Source organism: Rhinolophus hipposideros (assembly GCF_964194185.1).
Source record: "Rhinolophus hipposideros genome assembly, chromosome: 15".
Taxonomy (NCBI): domain Eukaryota; kingdom Metazoa; phylum Chordata; class Mammalia; order Chiroptera; family Rhinolophidae; genus Rhinolophus; species Rhinolophus hipposideros.
In genome coordinates, this window is record NC_138061.1 from 10,356,279 (window position 1) to 10,376,137 (window position 19,859).

A 19,859-nucleotide genomic window follows, 5' to 3' on the forward strand; every position below is an offset into this window, starting at 1 on the left:
ATTCTCTTCTGTTTAATGGCACATGACATTGCTTTGCTATTTTTGATAGATTTTTTTTTTAAGTGCAATTAGTTTTAAGTGCGAGGGGATGCTTCTAGGAAGCACCTGTCAGGGAGTGGAGACATGAGACAGAGAAGGTGAGGAAGCCAGTAAAGAAGTCACCGCAGTGGGCACGTGGGGCCTCCTGCACGAGGGGAACTCTGGGAGTGGGAGCAGCACATCTGCCTCTCTGAGCGTACAGCACAAGCTGGGGTCCTTGCGCTGACTTCTCATTAGTCATTACGTGAAGGCGGCTCCTCCAGAACTTCCAGTTTACCTTTCCTTCGGGCAGAGCCACCAGGGCAGCCAGAGGGCACGGAGGCAAATAATGGTAGGTGTCGACATGGCCTTTGTGGACAGCGGAAATGGGTGGGACACCGACAGTTCCTGCCATGCTCCCAGACGGGCTAAGCTTCTACATCCCCGTCGTCTCAGTAAACAGCAGCCCATCCTTTGGTGCGCAGGCCCAGGAGATTGGAGTCCTCTGTGATCCTTCCGCACATCTCCCACCAAACCATCAGCAGATCTTGTTGGCTCTTCTCATCGCCCTCATTGCCACCATCTGTTCCAACCCTTACCACCTCCCAGCCCCCAAACTTCATGTTTTCCTAAAACAGCCCCTGGAGTGATCCATAGAAAACCTAAGTCACATCAGGTCTCTTCTTGGCCCCAAACCCTCCAGAGGTCCCCAGAGTCTTTACGTGGCCCATAAGGCTCTACATGATTTGGCCTCTCTCTACCTTCTGTGCACATACACGTGAGCTTGCCCATGAACAGTTCTCTTTGTTTCTAGCCTTAGACGTGGTCAAAACATTCCTTTCTTTCCCATTCCCTTTAGTGCGGGTTACTTGATTCTTTTGTAAAGCAGATTAATCAATTTGTATTCTGTCTTTACCACTACATCCTGGTTGATTTCTTTAAATTTCCATACAGTAAATTTACTTTGATGGTGTACACAGTTCTTGGTTTTGATGAATGCATGGGGAGGTGTATCCATACTAAACAGTTCATTGCCCCAAAAATTGTCACATCCTTCCAGCCCTGGCAACCACTGATCTGTTTTCCTCGGGATAGTTTTGCCTTTATTTTCTTAGTGTCATATAAGTGAAAGTCTTACAATATGTGTCTTCTCAGTCTGACTCTTACTTAGCACAGTTCATCAAAGATTTTTCCATGTTGTGTAAATCAACAGTTCATTCCTCAATTGTCTTTTAGTATATGTGCTGCCGAAGCGAGCACTTCAATTGTCTTTTAAAATGAATTTATCTAAGCAAAAAAAAGGGGAATTGGCTTAAAGAAAATATTAAACAAAATGATGTAAGTGGTATATAGATAGAAGAAACATCTTGAACTGAATAACTAAGATTTGGCAATTAGTAATGTGATAGAATTGCTAGGTAAAGGCCTTGTTTTAACCTGGTACTTCTGCCAGCAATTAGCCATGAATTTTAGGGGAAGCTAAAGCTCTGCTCCCCAGTTTCCGGTAGAATAGTCAAACACTGATGTAGTAGCTGTTAGCTCCGACCTCCTGAGGTAGTGGTGCTTCAGAAGACACGCGTGTCTGTCTTAGTGCTTTGGGTAACCCTTTCTAACATTAGCTTCATTTCACTGCTGTGAAACGGCTGGCACCCTTGGATTTCAGGTTGTTCGGAAGAGCTGTTATAAATGCTTTATTAAACCTATAGTGACGGTATCAGCCAACCAGTAGGAAAGAGGAAAGCCTTCGCTGTAAGTCTCCAGGTCATGGATGTTTTTTCTGGTGGGCTTATCCGAAGTGTAAGATAGTGAGAGCCTCAGTTAGAGGTGTGGTGATGTCTAGAGGTACTGGCGGTGCCGTAAATCTCTGCAGGTTTCCAACAACCTCTTTTGGGACTGTAGTATTTGGACTTTTAATTTTTACCATCATAGGCTTAGGTAGATTTTCCCAGGGGTGTCTGTAAAGAGCAATTGATGGGGTTCATAGTTTCTCAGAACCTTACTGTGGTTCACGGATAGGCCATCTTACACATCATCGACAATGTGTTTTTGAAGATCAGTGCATGTTTGAGAATCTCCACTGAGAACAGAAGCTTGTAAAAACCAGAAAGGGAAACCAGTGATATTTGCTTGTTTCGGTCTTATTTTTAAAGATGGACAGATTCATAGTAATTGCTTTTAAAATCACAATCCCTGGCCAGGTTTCTTTTTTTTTTTTAATTGGAAATGGGATAGTAATTGAGTTGTATTTAGTTGATAGAGGATCAATGTGCAATTAGAAAGGAATTTGAATGAAGGTGCCACACTGGTATAGTTTGTGTTTACTTTACACTGGCACATAGTAATATTTATTTTACTTTTTACTTTCAGTAATGAATGTTATAACTATTGAAGATTATAAGAGCACATACTGGCCAAAATTGGACGGTGCCATAGATCAGCTTTTAACCCAGAGTCCTGGTGACTATATCCCCATATCCTATGAACAGATATACAGGTAAGTCCAGACTTAATTTACGTGGGTTGGAGCCGGTATGTTGAGGTTCATGGCAGCTTGAATTATGACAGTATCTATGCACATAGTATATAATACATAAGACAAGACTGTGAATTATATATGACACACTTGTGGACTGGAGGTTTAATTTATGTTTTTGCTTCAGAATTGGTTTTCAAATCAAGATAGAGTTAACCTCACTCAATTAGACTTCTTCCCACTTCAGCCTGTTACTCCTGCCATATACGTATATTCATAATGCAGAAACTATGGAGGTCAGCAAAAAAGGTAAAAATACATATTTTTAGTTTGATAGGGAGACCCTAGCTTAATCTTTGATGTTCATTGACACCCACGTCTAACTCTGGTTGTTTTGTTTCCCAGCTCCTGGTAAGTGGAAGCAGCAAATTAGTGAGAAACGGGAGTGGGATATGATATCAGCTTAGTCACAAGAGGTGGGAGTGATAAATGTGTCGTTCCACACAAGCGATGCACAAAGTAGTTACGTTGCAAATGTTTTTGTGAGTTAGAAACTTTCTGCTCATGATCGCTCTCTCTTCCTGGTTTTGACATTCATGAAAATGGGAGAGAAGCTGGTTTGTAAGTAGTTGTCATAGTCAGATTATCACCGAACATTGGATTACTCAGTACTGATAAAATGTATACGAGAGTACTCAAAAAGATTATTTGTAGCTAGTGGTAGTACCTCTTCCATCTGAACACTGATTGGGGCAGGGTAGATTTTTATTTAAAAGTTGTGACTGGTCACTAATTTTAGGCCTGAATTAATTATTTGACCAGTGGTTGTATATCCAAAGTATGTTTTAACTTTAGGTTGAATTAAGTGCTTTATCATTAACTTGGTTTTCCTGTTTTTTCCTTCTTCCCCACAGTTGTGTGTATAAATGTGTATGCCAGCAGCACTCGGAACAGATGTATAGTGATCTGATTAAAAAGATTACTAATCACTTAGAGAGAGTCTCAAAGGAGCTGCAGGTAAAGAACTGACTGTATTGATTTTTGCTTCCTTGGCATTTTCTGACTGGTTGGAATTAGCCTGTATTAATGTACATTTGGAGGCTAGTTAATTTGATTATGATATCAATTTATAAATATTTTCTAGATGGATATTGACCAAATCATCTAATCTTTGGAATAGATTATTTAAAATTTTGACATAAATTGTGGGAAATTTTAGATTGAATATATTTCAGATTTTAACTGATTCAACATTTCTTTTATTTAAAGCCTTCTTTTTTTTGTAACTTCAGTATTTGGTGGCATTTGTAGTATGAACGTATATGTTTTAATTTTTTTTGTGGAACTTTTTGAAAATTATCTCTGAAGAGTGGTTTGCCTACCAGTTTCTAAAATTCGCTAATGTAAACACCTGCAGCGCACATTTTGTTGATGCTCCCTCTGAAGAGGAACGTCATTCCAGCCGTAAAATCTGGGGCAAGTCCTGGAAAATCCTTTGGTCAAGGCAGCCCTTGGCCCCTTGACCCCAGCCCTCTCTGCCTCAGTCAAGTTTCCAGGGCTTGAAGGTCAGGTACTATCTTTATGCCAGGGCCAGATCACATTTTAGTTCTGGTGTAGAGGTAACATGATGTGTAGAGAAGTCACTCAGCAAGAGACTACCAGGGTCCACACCACCGCTGGGAAGTGCTCCAGCAATTCTAAAAATAGCCACAGTTTCTAGAAGTGCCGGAGTGTGCATTGGGCTTGGACAGTGTTCCTCACTTACCTGTGGGCTGAGGTATCTCAGTCTTGTTTACCCTGAACAGTGGTTGCACTAAGTAACTTTTTTCTTTTTTTAATTATAGCCAGAGCAATGTTTATCATAGCCAAATACACACTTTTTTGTTGTTAGTGTGAAATGTTTTCTTCATCTTTTTGTCACTAAATAAAAAACTCTACTCATTTAACAAGTATCACCCTAACCCTAGTGTCTAGGCATCGTATATAAATTGTGGGTCTGCGCATTACAGCTTTGAATGATTTGCTTACTACCGCAATTCTTGATTGACTCTCCCCTCTTCCTGAACCGCCACACCCAGTTTGCTGCCAGATCCCATTAGTTTCCCTCTTGGCATCTGTGCACTTCGGTTCACTTGCTGCTACCGAGTCCAGACCCCCATCATTTCAGCTGTTTTACCGAAATGCTCCTCATAGCTGGTTGCTCTCCTCTAGCCTTAACACCCTAAATTATTCTTGCATTTCAGCGAGAGTGACTATATAGCGCACATCTGATTATCATCTTCTTGTCAGAATAAAGTCAAACGTCTTACTATGATTTAGGGATTCTTTCATTATCTGACTCCTGCTTATTTCTGCAGCCTGATACCTTACCTCTCTGCTCCTGTCTACTGAACTTATTTCAGTTCCTTATTTCGTCTCATGTGCTCTCTCACCTCTTGGCTTTTGCTGTGTTAACTTGACTGCCTGGAACATTCTTCCTTTTCCTCTGCCTTCTCGTTTTTTGGTCAATGTGAAAATGTGAACTTAACATTTAGGCTGCAGCTGAGACATCGTTTGTTTTGGGAAACATTCTTACCTTGTTCCCCCAAGTGTGGATTTGAGGGCCCCTCATCTGTGCTTCTCTAACAGGTCGTACATCATTGTAGTTCGTTATATATTGTCATTTCTTGTTTAGCTGTTCCCTGCACTGCCCCGTTCCCCCCCAACCCCCCCGTCCCCATGATGTTCTGAGAGGGCAGAGGAGCGTGTGTGGCTCCTTCATTATTGTGCCGTCAACCCAGCCCAGTATCTGATACACACGAGGCACTGAGTACTTATTGAATAAGATGTATACAGAATGAATGTTTGCGAATCACAATTTACTGTTTGTCGGGTAGTGAAAGTTTTCTGTTAGAAATCTGAGTTTGGTCACGATCTTTCACATGAAGTCCAAGTGGCCTTTGGGGTGTAGGGAGTAGCAGAGCTTCCATCAGATCAGCAAAGCACTCTTTGACCTCACAAAGGATTGTTTTATTAGCACTGTTCTTCCATTATTGAAATAATGATAGGAACAGAAAGCAAACCATCTCAGTTCTAAGGACAAAATATATTATTGTAACTTAACAAAAATTTATAATTACACTTGTGCTCTGCCTTCACATGTGGTTATTCATTTGAGTTACGCAATTGTGATTTGTTAAATTCATTTGTCATATTGCAGTTTCTGCTTGAGGAGCTTTTTCTTGTGTTTAGTTTTGTGAGCAGTGTAAGACCTCTTCATTCTTGCAGTTAGAATATAACAATAGTCTCCCCCTTATCTTTGGTTTCACCTCTCTGGGTTCAGTTACCATGGTCAACTAGGGTCTTAAAATATTAAGTGGAAAATTCCAGAAATAAACAATTCATAAGTTTTAAATTGTGCACTCTTCTGAGTAGCATGATAAATCTCATGCCATCCCACTCTTTTTTGCCCGGGATGTGAATCATCCCTTTGTCCAGCATATCCATACTGTATACCTACCTGCCCGTTATCACTTAGTAACTGTTTCAGTGATCAGATCGACTATCGAAGTATCACGGTATTTGTGTTCAAATAACCTTTATTTTACTTAATAATGGCCCCAAATGCTGTGAGAGTAGTGATGTTGGCAGTTTGGATATGCCAAAGAGAAGCCTTAAAGTGTTTCCTATAAGAGAAAATGTGAAAATTCTCCATCAGGAAAGAAAATAAATTGGAGATTGCTAAGATCTACAGTAAGGACAAATCTTCTATCCCTCAAATTGCTAATTTGCAAGTTAAAGTTTATTACAGGTATGTATGTATAGGAAAAAATAATATATGTAGAGTTTGGTAGAGTTCACAGTTTCAGTTATCCACTGGGGGTCGTGGAACTTATCCTCCATGGATAAGGTAGGACTGCTATATTGTAAAATAGTTTTAAAGTTAGAGGGCACTATAGTGTTATATTAGCAAGCTCGGTCTAGTTGGTAGTTTCGGAAGGCCACTTGGCTACATTTTTTGCCAAGAGTTTGCTTGACCGATGACCAATCATATGAAGGTAACCTGTTTCTGACCCAGCCTGGGCTGCACAGGTACTAATACTTAGGAGTCACTGAGGTCCAGAGAGTAAGTTTCTGAGGTTTGGAGAATGATCCCTGTCAGCGTACGTAGAGCTCCCTCGTTCTTTATCATGAACTCTTAATAGATCATTGTACCTGACCTTAGTGATGTATCTGAATTCATTTAATCACTTTTTGATTGATGACTTTTTCAGTCGCTTCCAATCTTTGGCTGTTACTAAGTGTCGTAGTGAGTAATCAGTCTTGTAAGTAATGTCCTTTACTATGTCCATGCTGCAGTTCCCGAGTTGTACTCAGTTACACTCCCACCAGTCACATACGTATCAGAGAGCTGTTTTCCTTTACCTTTACCAAACAGCATCTTATAAACTAAATTATGCTTTATATTAATATAGGAATAATTCTTACTAAAAATTAAAACATGGGTAAGGGTGATAGCTCTTTTGCTATTAGTATTTTGAGAACCATATTGATAAATGTAAAGGTAATATCTGATCTAAAACCAGGGATTTTAGTTTATTTTTAGAATCAATAGATGTCTTACTTATAGAGTTCAGTAATATGGCCTATAGAACAATCGTACTTCTAAATGATCTCTTTTGTGAGTTTATAAAATCTAACCATTATTAAATAGGGTGGTGTGTTTAAAACATGGCATGGGCTTTTTTCTCAACTCTGCCGCTCAGCAGCTGTGTGTCTTCTGATTAAACATGCTAATACATCTTTTAAATTTTCTCATCATTAAAATGAAGTGGCTTTACTATAATACCTGGTTCTTTTAAGCTAAGATCTAAGATGTTTTTCTTCTGCTTTCTGCTTGCAAATGCTTCTTCATTTTTTTCTCAGGCTTAAATTCATATGTGTCCACCCACATGTGTAAAGTTTTCGTGGAACCCTTGCATTTCCCTCAAAACAAAACAAAACAAAACAGACCATTAGGATTTCTTCTGTGTACTCATAGCATCTTGGCAATAACCACGTGGCTGTTAGAGCAGTGATTGTGTTATATGGTCTCTGTTTCCATGTCTGGCCACCTCATAGGTCTTCCTTGGAGGGCGGGGACTTGGTTTTGTCTTTTTATCCTTAGTGCCTGGCACAAGTACAGCTCGGCAAACGCTTGTTGAGTGAATGCTCAGCAACTAAATTTGCCCTATTCCAGTGGAAGGAGTGGCATAGTTAGCCTCCTACGACCACTAATCTGTATGTTAGGCATTTTGTTAGTTTATTCACGCTTCAGCTAATTGTGTTTATTAATTTATTCAGCGGTACAAGTGTGTGGCATAATCCTGGTGTAATCTTTCCTTTATAGAGCCCTGAAGGCAGTGTTGGTGCAGGATAGAACACACGCACGTATACCACGCCCCATGACCCAGAACTGTTTTATTTGGGTGGAGAATTTTGTTTGCAAATTTTAGTAATGAAATACGATTATTGTGAGCTAAAACAAGAGTGTGGGATGAGTTGCATTTGGCAGATAATCAGAAATTGAGTGCGAGGGTTGCTAAATCCATGAGTTGGGCCTTCACGGTGTCGGTCTCTATCTGCCAAGGGCATCTTCCAGTAGCTGCAGGTTTGTATAGTGTACGTGTCAGAGTGACCTAGTTATCTCTGTTAAAAGGTGGGTCCTGTCGGGGAGACTGGAATGTATGAAACAATGTCCCACGTTCTTAGAAACAAGAGAGTATGTTTTCAGGATTTTAAAAGAATATTTTAATTGGTTAAACTTAAATGTTTTTGTACAGCAACATACATAGTCCAGCTTGATGACTCTTTAAAAAAATTTTTTTTCTTTTATTTTGGAAACAGTGCGTTTTCTACCACTTCAGTAACTTAAAAATATTTTTGTTAAATTAATAAACCACTTAACAAATAGCTAAATCCACTTAGTATTCTGCTTCCTATTATATTTTATTGCATATCTATACTTTTTTTTTTTTTTTATTTGCCTACTACTAGTTTGGACTAGTAGTGATAGATATTTTGCCTGAGTATTTTTTTTAAACCATTCTCTCCCACCTTGTGCTTAACACCTTTCTTCTCTAAATGTGATACTGAAATTCTCCAAAACCTCAAAATGTGAAATTCTAGTTCTGATTTTTTTTTATATACCGATGAATGGAAATAAATGACTGTAGAGAGAAAATTGGTTTGCTAGTTTAGTAAATGATACTCTGATTAGTTTTAGAAAATTATATTGAAAATTTTAGCAATCACCCTACTTTTGGTGAGGGCTCAGATTAGGATTTCCAAATGCCTACTGAACATTTAAACTTGGATTTTTTTCTTATGGAGATCTCATATTCATGTCTAAATCTAAATTCCCCTTCACCCAAATCAGTTTCAGTCTCAGACTTGAAATTTCATATTCATTGTTGACTTATTCATTTCTCCCTTACCTCTTGTTTCCAGGTGATAGTTAAACTTGATAGAATACTATCATTTCATTTGCTTCTGTCCCCTTTCATTTCCATGTCATTGGCTCATGCCTGCACTAGTGCAGTATTCTCCTGTTTTGCCTTTGTATAGTCTGTTAATTTGGGTGAATATTTTTCTAAAAATGCTAATTTGATGGGCATACTTTTTTTTTGTTAAAAAACCTTAAAGACTCCCTGTTTCCTTCTCAGTTAATCACAGTTGATTTATTGGTCAGTATAAAAAACTGAGCTGGTTGGTTGCAAGGGTTCCTAGTGCAAAATGTGACGTAGTTACTAGTGCTTTCCTACCCAAGAATGCAAGGTATTTTATTAGGTACAGTAGTAGATATATGATTGATAAGCCTAGATAATTTGGAGCAACCCTTCTACTGAGAACAATTTTAAAAATGGACCAGGGAGCTAATAAAAATGTGAAGAGTTATAGGCCAAGATCTGGGAGAAGAAGGAAACCCGGAGAGGGGAGACGAGCATTTGAGCCATTTTTCTATTATGGGCACCTATTTATTCTGGAAGAGGAGGCTAATAGGCTGAGAAATTTAAGAGCTTTGCTGGACTCATTGGGGATAGGGTGATGAAAATCACCTACTAAATCACCTTACTAAATACTAGCAATAAGAGGAAAATATGAGGGGACAGAAAGATTGCAAATAAATGATGGTTAAAGATATACAAACATCAAAAAAGAAAGATGATATAGCTATATTGATATTATAAAAAGTAGATTCAGAGCAAGTATGTAAAGAGAACTTTTTATTATGACATAATTTTTAGTTACTAAGAAGATAATTCTAAATTTATATGCACCCAATAATAACATTTACAGACCCAAAAGAAGAAACAAGACAAATCCACAGTCATAGTGAGAAGTTAATACATTAGTGGCTTTTGTATTTATCTCAAGAAATTAGGAAAAGAATAACAAATGAAACCCAAAGGAAGAATTCAATCACAATCTCTGCTAGTAGACTCTTAGAATAAGAAATATCCAGGGAATTGTGATACAAAGCAGAATAATAAAGAAAGTGCTGTGTCAGACTAATGGTGAACGATCACAGACCGATGGAGAAATAAAGAGAAACACGGCATTAAAAATATGTCATGAAGAATGGATAGTTATTTGGGAGGGGGTGTTTGGGGTTGAGAGAGCTTCATAAGCGAAGGCAGTTCTTTATTGAGGTTTGTGTAACAAGGAGTGGCCCTATAAGGAGAGAGTATTTGGGGGAGATAGGCAGGAGACAGGCTGAAAAGGCAGATTGGACTGAAATTGTAGAAGCCCTTAAATGCTGGGAGTTCCATCTTAGAGACATTGATGTGGGAAGAGAGTGCAAGATGGATTGGAGTAGGAAAGAATGACATGTAGGGAAATGGTGATTGCCCCAGACGAGGTGAATACAGGTCCACCGTCCTCAATCTGCAATTCCAAAATCAAAAAAACAGCTTTGGAAATGGTATTTCCCCCCATAAGTTTGGTGCCATAACTCATGTGGCAGTAAAACTTGATCTAAACTTTTGGGAGGAACTTAATGGGAGAATTCTTATGTTTTGTCCCAGAAATAATTAATGTGTTGATATTCCCAGTTTCTACTGTTTTTTTTTTTTTATATAATGTATGGTATAGATAGCCATAATACCTTCTAAATCTGAAAAGTTTTGAATCACGGCACACATCTGGCCCCAAGAATCTTCAATAAGAAATTGTAGACCTGTTGCAAATGAGAAGGCAGAAGGATCTGGAACACATTGCAGAAGCCAAAGAAACAGTGTAGGTGAGACAGTGCTGGTTGGAAGAGAGAGAGGTGGGGTGAGAGGCTTCAAAGCTGATTTTGCTTTCAATAGAAATATGTTAGAAGTTGGTAAAGGGGATTAGAGAGATAGGGAAGAATAATAATAGTGGCTTTAGAATGTTCTGTTCAACAAACATTTAGTGTCCCTGTGCTAGGTGCTAAGGGTACAGAGATAAGTAAGATACGCCAGCCAGTGTGCTAGGTGCTAAGGGTATGGATAAGAGGTTATTCTTTATACTGTTTAGGGGAAAGGTGTTAAAGATCATTTTAATATACAGGGATGAGTAATAATATAGAGAGAGGAAATGAGTCACAAGTCTTGCTAATTTTCCTCGTAAAATGTCTCAGTTTAATTACTGCCACCACCCTAGATTAGGTCCTAACTGATACTTGTCTGAAAAATAGAAAAAGATTTCTACTTTGCACCTTGGCCCTGAATCTCCCCTCAACCCATTTTGTTTGTTTTTCTCAGACTTGTCATCCATTTTCTTAACATTCTGACTCTCATTTTACCTAAAGAGCCAAGGCCATACTCCTTAGCAAGGATTTCAAGGCTCTTCACACTCTGAACAAGGCAAGCCGTGTAGCAGTATTTTCCTTTTGAAATTTAAATAGGCTGTGTCTTTTCATCTTCATTTTCTCCGTTGGTTTCCTTTGCTGCTACTTCCTTCCTCCTCACCCTTTCTGCAGAGAGGGCATTCTAGTAGGTTGGTGCCAGAGTAATTGCGGTTTAAAAGGTTAAAAATAACTGCAAAAACCGCAATTACTTTTGCACCAACCTAATACTAGGGTTTGCTCAACTCTTTAACTTCGCTGTTCCTGGTAGGGTTAATCACTTTCCCTTCTTGGCTTCTGTATCGCTTTACTTGTATCGCTACTGTAGTCCCTAGTTTAGCACTTTGGCATATATTTAATTGCCAAGCACGATGTGTGTCACCTTTGCTTCACTGAGCTTCTTGAAGGCAAGAATCCCGACTTACTCATGTTGGTTTCTCTCGGCCTACTGTAGTCTTGAACTAAGTTAAGTACTCATTAAATAAATGTTTTAGTCACAGTGCTATTGACCAAGTGTTTCCAATTCTCTTTCTTCTGGATACATGTTAGGAATGTACTTCTCCATCCCACTGAAGTTAGACTTGGCCAAGTGACTTACTCTGGCCTATGAATTGTGAGTGAAAGTGAAGTGTGTGCCCCCAGATCTGAAGCCTTTGAGATCAGTTGTGCGATTTTCCACGTTTCCTTACCCTGCCAAGTGTTCCCCAGGGTAGACGCTCCCTTAACCTGCGTCTCTGAGTAGGTATGACCTGAGCAGACCCTCAATATGGATGTGTGACTTGAGTGAGAAAGAAAGCTTTGCCATATACATTTCCCTCCGATTTTTAGTCCATTTTTAAAGTCTTTTTTTATTGAGATACAACTCACATGCCCTAACATTCACTTTTTTAAAGTATACAGCTCAGTGGTTTTTAATATAGTCACAAAGTTGCGTAGTCATCAGCACTAATTTCACCACATTTTAGTCACATCACACTAAAACCCACGGCTCATTAGTAGCAGTCACTCCTCTTAGCTTCTTGACAACCACTAAGCTACTTTCTGTCCTGGGGATTTGCCTATTCTAGACATTTCATAGAAATGGAATTAGACAATATGTGGCCTTTTGTGTCTGGCTTACTTAACTTAGCATAATGTTTTCAAGGTTCATTTATGTTTATAGCATGACTAATATTTCATTCCTTTTTGTCGCTGGATGACATTCCATTGTATGGTTATACCAAGCTTTGTTATTTTAAGTCACTGAGATTTTGGGGGTTGTTTTTGACTGACACAATTAGTATTGGATTTGACAATATTTAGAATATCCTGTTTTGCCTCACTACCATTTGGATAATTGAATTTGATGAATATAAATTACATCCTTTACTCTTTTTTTCTAAACATCCTTTACTCTTAAAAAGTGTCTTAGATGACACTTCCACATTTTGATTATTTTTATGTACATCTGAATCCAGAATCCACTAGAGCAATTGTGAGGTATTTTCTCCCCATGTAATGCTGATAAATGTTTTGTACATATTAATGCACTTTATCAAATTGAGAGTATATTTTCACTTTTACCAAATAGAAATATCCTGATATCTTTAATCTAGTAGCTTTATAGTCAGGAACCCACTAGTAAGTGTGTTCCTGCCAGCAGTGTCTTTGTCAGTGGTTGGGAGCTTACGCTGTGCGTTACCCCCAATGCACAGTGTTTCAACGGGGATTTGGTTCCCTGCCCCGGACAGTAACCAGAGTGTTAGGAATAGCACCAGGGAGACTAAGCTGAGGAGGAGAGACCACAGACAGGCGGAAAGGAGAATGCTGCAATGTTTATTATCAGATAGGGCTGAATTTAGAGTAGTTTGAGTGTCAACTATTTTAATTAAAAGGAAGTTAACTACATTTAAACCATTCATCTTAATAGAATTTGAGGAGTTTTGGTGTCTTTTTAAGCTAAATACATGTTAATTGAGTTCAATATAATTTGACTCTCAAACCAATTAATAATGGCAATTAATAGAAAATAAACCATAATCAGTTCACATTACTTAACTTTTATTTACTCTTCACACACACCAGATGACTGAAAAGCTTTACTGCCAAACTACCTGCTTAAAATCAAGCAAGGGTTGCTTTGCTATTTGTGTTTTGTCCAGTGGGTGGCAGCATAGCTCAACTTGTCTTGTATGTGGTCATTTGAAATTTCATGTTTTTTAAAAGCTCTGATTTCTATACCTGTTGAACTGCAAAGTGTGTTTTTTAAAAAAAACAAACTTTCATTCCCCAAAATATACTATATACTCCTTGCTAGAGTGGTGAAGATTTTAAATAGTAAGAAATTTGCCTGTTATCCTTTCTACATAAAATTCAGCTGAAATATTAGGTTGGTGCAAAAGTAATTGCAGTTTAAAAGGTGAAACATAATTGCCACAGTTACTTTTGCACCAACCTAGTAAATGTTGCTAACTGGTGAGTAGCTCTTCACATGCGTATTTTACTGAAATGTTTTCTGAATCAGTTATTTGCTCACCTGTGTATTAATCCAAACTAGAACTGGAAGCAGTTGCTTCTTGTCTCAGAGAATTTGCCTGTGGCACGTCCTGAGCCACCGTCACTCTATAGGCCATAATCCTATTCAGACCATAATCCTAGTACGCTGACTGGCGTCACCCTGTCGGCAGGGACTGTGCTTTCTCCTGTGCCCTCAGAGGGCTCCACAGAATGCGACTTCTTTAGTGCTACTTTTAATTAGAAAATCATTCTTACAATTTATATTAGGAGCATCGAATATATGTATTATAGCTGATGGCTCCTGAGGTTCATTTACCTTCTGCATAACTTACCCTTTTTTGGATATTCTACTATAGAAACTGCGCCGCAGGAATGGCAATGGAATGGGAATGTAATGTCAGGTTATTTGTATTTGGGAGGGAATTCCATTTGTATGTAGCATCTTTGTCAGCCTCAGGTGTAAGTGATGTTGCTTCTGGGACCTTGGCACATCTGCCTGTTGGCAGTACGGTATTGTTCGGGAAAGTCATGGAATAAGCTAGTTAGACTAAAAGCATATTGAACACTATCCGTTTTGCTAACGTTAGTCATGTAGAGGCAGATTTTTTTAAAAAGGGACTTTCTAGTTTGATTCAGAAAATAACATTAAGGATCCGTGAGAGAGCATTCAGGTCCATTTGTGTGGTATCCAAAATGACAAAGTTATACTTGGGAATACAGGAATAAATGTTAAAAGATTTAAATTCAAAGCAGGAACTAGGAGAATTTTTAGCATTTTCATTTGACTTAAATACTTTCCATTTGTCTGCTAAATTCCCCATCTTTTTATGCGTGTTGTCCACCTTTTCTACGAGGTCATCGCGTACATTACTCGTGGTTATTGTAAAGTCTGTGTGACGGGTACTGTTTGTGGGCATCTTTGCATCTGGGCCTATTGGGTCTTAAACTCCTTACTGGTTTGTGTTTTCTTGATTTTTTGGTGTTTCTGAATTTTTGATTGAATGCTGAACATTGTATATAAAAACAACAGTAGAGACTGACAGAAAGAGTACTTATGCCTGGAAATGGGAAGCCTCTTTTCTGTCAGGCCGCTGCTGTGAAGAGAGGAGCCAGTCCTGCCAGCAGCTGAGTTGGGTTTGAGATGTGTTGTTACCGCAGGCTCTAGCCTTGGCCGGTGGCTGCCTTGTTCTTAGCGGGAATCATGAATCAGGAGGACTCTTCTTTGTTCCTCCTGCTCTACCCTCAGCTCCGGGCCTCACTGAAGGAGCCTTTCTCTGCACTCTTGCTCCTCCCCCGGCAGTGAGTGATGGCTGTTGTGCAAAGCTTGAGCGGTGAGGAGCAGATTTGGGGTTTTCAGTTTTGTTTCCTTTGATTTGGTTCTCTTGCACCTGCCTCAGTCATAGGTAGTCCCTGTGACTGAGCCCTGGGGGGGGGGGGGTGTTCCTGTTACCCGTCCCCCACCTCAGTTGCAGATAGCCATTTCCTCCTTACTTCAAGGTCCAGAGCAGGGGTTGGTAAACTTTCTGCTAAGGGTCAGAGAGTAATGACCGTCGTGGGCCTTAAGGTCTCTGTTGCAGCATGAAAGCAGCCATAGACAATTCATCAGTGAATGGGCACGACTGTGTTCCAGTAAAGTATTACTTGTAAAAACATGTAGTGGACCAATCTGGCCTGCAGGCTCGAGTTTGTTGTCCCAGGTCTAAAGCTCAGGAGGGTTTCCTGCTCTCCCCTCTGTCTGCCCCCTGTCCCCTGCACCCTGTGGCCTCCTTGCGACTAATGGAAAAGAAGCACCTGGGGAGGGAGCCAGTGTCCTGCACTTCCCCCGCAGCAGTACACTCTTGCTTCTTTGCATAGCAGAGCCCCGGGCCAGCCCGAGTGGATTTTCTGCCCCCTCCGCAGGGGTAGCTGACCTTAGTGGGAGGGCTGGAGGATTACCTGTCCATCCCCAGCAGTGAACAGCTTTTGCCTCAGGTCAGAGAAGGGTCACCAGTTGCAGGTGGGTCTCTTACCCCTTCCTTCAGCACATGGCTTTTGCTTTGTGTCTGGGTAGGATCCAGGCCTGGGAAGGTTTTCTCCATGTCTTCCCTTAGCAGCTGACCACCTTTTCCCTCCTGGAGGGCCACGAGTGTGCGTGGGCTTCTTCAGGTACTCTGCCCCGTCCTCCAACCGTAGCAGGCCTCGCTCAGCGGTGCCACAGGTCCTTTCCCTGCCTTTAATCTTCCTCTCAGTGACCCAGGGGAAACGCACGGAAAAGTACTGTACTGTCACTTCATACTTGGCCTTTCATGATTCATTACAACTTCGGTGGTTTTCTTACCAGCTTTTATGGCTGCCATGACCAAAGGAGAAGCGGTTCGTGTCCTTTCTTTCTTTAGAGGAACTTGTCACCCTTCGGAATTCATTTCAGCTCGTTGGACATTGCATATCTAAAATAGAAAGACCTCAAGTCTCTGATGAGCTCAAAAAATTGATTTTACAGGTTAACCAGACCTTTTAAAAAATTATTAAATTTAATGAGTGACATTGGTTAGTAAAATTATGTAGGTTTCAAGTGTATAGTTCTGCATTATGTCATCTGTCTGTTGCATTGGGTGTTCACCACCCAGAGTCAGTTCTCCTCCCATCACCATACATTCGATTCCTCTTACCCTTTTCTACTGCCCCACCCTCCTCCCTTACCCTCTGGTAACCACCAACCTGTTGTCTATGAGTTTTCGTTTGTTTGTTGCTTTCAGTTTTATATCCCACATACGAGCGAAATCTGTCTGACTTATTTAATTAGCATGATCACCTCCATACTGTATCCCATAGTGGCTGTACCAATTTGCATTCCCACCAGCAGTGTATGAGAGTTCCTTTTCTTCCACAACCTCTCTAACACTTATTACTTGTTGTGTTGGTAATAGACATTCTAACAGGTGTAAGGTGGTATCTCACTGTGGGTCTGATTTGCATTCCTCTAATAGCTAGTGAAGTTGAGCATTTTTTCATATATCTGTTGGCTGTTTGTGTGTCTTTTTGGGAGAGGTATCTGTTTAGGTCCTCTGCCCATTTTTTAATTGTATTGTTTCTTTTTTTGTTGTTGAGTTGTATGAGTTCTTTATATATTTTGGAGGTGTTGTTTGCAAATATTTCTCCCACTAGGTAGGTTGCCTCTTTGGTCGATGGTTTCTTTTGCGGTGCAGAAGCTTTTTAGTTTGATATAATCCCATTCATTTATGTTTGCTTTTACTTCTCTTGCCTTTGAGGTCAAATTCATAATATCCTCTCTGAACCCAAGGTCCAGAAATTTAGTACTGTTCTTTCTTCTATGCAGTTTATTGTTTCAGGTCTTACATTTAGGTATTTTTGGCTCCTTTGTTGAAAATTATCTGTCCATATATATGTGGGTTTATTTCTGGGTTCTCAGTTTTATTCCATTGGTCTGTGTGTGTTTGTTTTTCTGCCAGTACCATTCTGTTTTGATGATTGTCACTTTGTAGTATAAATAAGTCAGGGAGTATGATACCTAAGGCCTTGTTCTTTATTCTCAGGATTGCTTTGGCTATTTGGTGTCTTTTGATGATTTTTTGTTCTATTTCTTTAAAAAATGCCATTAAGATTTTGATAGGATTGTATTAAATCTGTATATTGCTTTGGGCAATATGGCCATTTTAACTATGTTGATTTATCTAATCTACGAACATGGAATATCTGTCCATTTCTTTGTGTCTTCTTCAATTTCTTTTAATACTGTCATAGTGTATAGGTCCTTCACATCCTTGGTTAAGTTTATTCCTAGGTATTTATTCTTTTTGTTGCAGTTGCAAAAGGAATTGTTTTTTCATTTCTTTTTCTGAAATTTCATTGTTAGTATATAGGAATGCAATGGATTTTTTACACTTTATTTTGACATTCAATATTTTATATTAATTTCAGGTGTATAGCATAGTGGTTAGACATTTATATAATTTAAGAAATGATCCCCCTGACTAGTCTAGTACCCACCTGGTACTATGTATAGTTATTATCATATTATTGACTATATTCTCTATGCTTTATACCTTCATGACTATTTTTTAACTACTTTGTTTCCCCGAAAATAAGACCTAGACAGACCATTAACTCTAATGCGTCTTTTGGAGCAGAAATTAATATAAGACTGGATCTTATTTTAATATAATCTTATTTTAATATAATCTTCCAAAGAATATATTAAAATAAGACTATATTAAAATAAGACCCAGTCTCATATAATATAACATAACATAACGTAACATAACATAACATAACATAACATAACATAACATAACATAACATAACATGAGACCAGGTCTTAATAATTAATTATATATATAAATATATAAATATTATATATAAATATTACATATAAATTATATATAAATATATAATATATTTATTTATATATATATATAAAACCTGACCGTTACTTTCTTGCTCTGAGGCATTTCTCACAATTTACTTACTAAGTGATATTTAGCAGATTGGGTCTTTAAAACTAGGTGTCAAAATTATTTTGTTTTTATCTAATGATACATAAGGTTATCATCTAGTTGTACCTTTTTTTAACTTAAAAATTTTTCTTTAAAACTGCTGTTTACAAAATAGCATCTGTATGAAGTTATTTATTGCAGCAACATTTGTGGTAACAAAACATTATCAATAAGTACATCATCAATATGGGTACTGATTCACTAGTACATTCAAACATTGTGTTGTACTTACAAGAATAGATTTCGTACAGCATGGTTCGAGAACCTCTGCGAGTCCCTGAAATCCTTTTAGGAGGTCTGCAAAATCAGAACTCTTTTCCTTTTTTCTTTTAATTAGTTTCAGGTGCACAAAACAATGTAATAGACATTTATCATTTATATCCCTCACACAGTGACAACCGCCCTCCCCCCATCCACTACCCCTCTGACATCGCACACAGCCATTACCCACTCAAAGTAGAAGACAGACCAGTGTGTTTTAATTGCTAGAGTACAAAGAATTCGTTGATAGTTTCTGATTTCATGTACTCCTAATGCTGTACTCTGCTTCTTGTAACTATATAAGAACTGTTTTTCTAATACTACCAAGATGTTTTTTGCCCTTTCCCCTGTGTTGATGTTTGCTGTGATGGTACAAAAGCAGTGGTGAATGAAACTGCTGGTGTATTAGCATGAATTCACTTCCACACCCTCGCAGTAGAAAACAAAAGCAGAAACAAGCCAGTTTCACTTAAGAGTGTTGTAGATAAAGCAGTGATAATTATTAAGTTGTGACTTTGAGTATACTTGGAAAATATCCTAAAAAATATTTTTTGAAAAAATGAAGTGGAAAGCTGCATACCAAAGTACAGTGATGGTTTTGAGAAAAAGAACTTGTATGTTTATATGAGTTTTAAGCTAAATTTGCTTCCTCTCCCCCTTCCCCCATAAAACACTATTTTTGCTTTAAAGAATGACTGACAAACTGGTATGTACACTTTGGTAGTTGACAGACATTTTCTCAAAAATGAATGATGTAAGTCTGTCACTTCCAGGAAAACAACTGACAGTATTTGTTACCGTTGATAAAATTTAAGCTTTTACGTGAAAATTAGAATTATGGAACACCTGTATCTACCACCGTGATCTAGATCACTTTCCAATAACCAAAAAGACTTTTCTGAGACAGGTGGTGATATTAATAAATGCAGTCTTTTTTAATGTTCTGTGTAGTGAAATGTGTCAACATTTGGAAGATCTGCATGACTCAAGTGAGTCAGTATTTTCCAAATGACCAGTTCGTGATGTTACAAGATGTATGTGTAAAAGACCCACTCAAAGTAGAAGACAGACCAGTGTGTTTTAATTACTAGAGTACAAAGAATTCGTTGATAGTTTCGAATTTCGTGTTGCAGCTAATCTTTAAGAAACTACCATTTGTCAAGTTTCAAAGAAGAATGTCCACAATTATCTGAAAAGGGTATTAATATATGCTTTCTTTTTCTGTCTGCATATCTGTGTGAGGGTAGATTTTCTTCATTTACTTTCAACCAAGACAACACATCAC

General features: G+C 38.6%; 1 protein-coding gene across 1 annotated transcript in view; it reads left to right on the forward strand.

Moving 5' to 3' along the window:
- CACUL1 (CDK2 associated cullin domain 1) overlaps positions 1-19,859 on the forward strand; it is a 63,384-nt gene that overhangs the window by 16,583 nt on the left and 26,942 nt on the right. The window contains exons 2-3 of the mRNA XM_081074794.1: positions 2,386-2,512; positions 3,406-3,508. Coding sequence (XP_080930920.1) covers positions 2,386-2,512; positions 3,406-3,508 — 230 coding nt within the window. The remainder of the gene's footprint in view (positions 1-2,385; positions 2,513-3,405; positions 3,509-19,859) is intronic.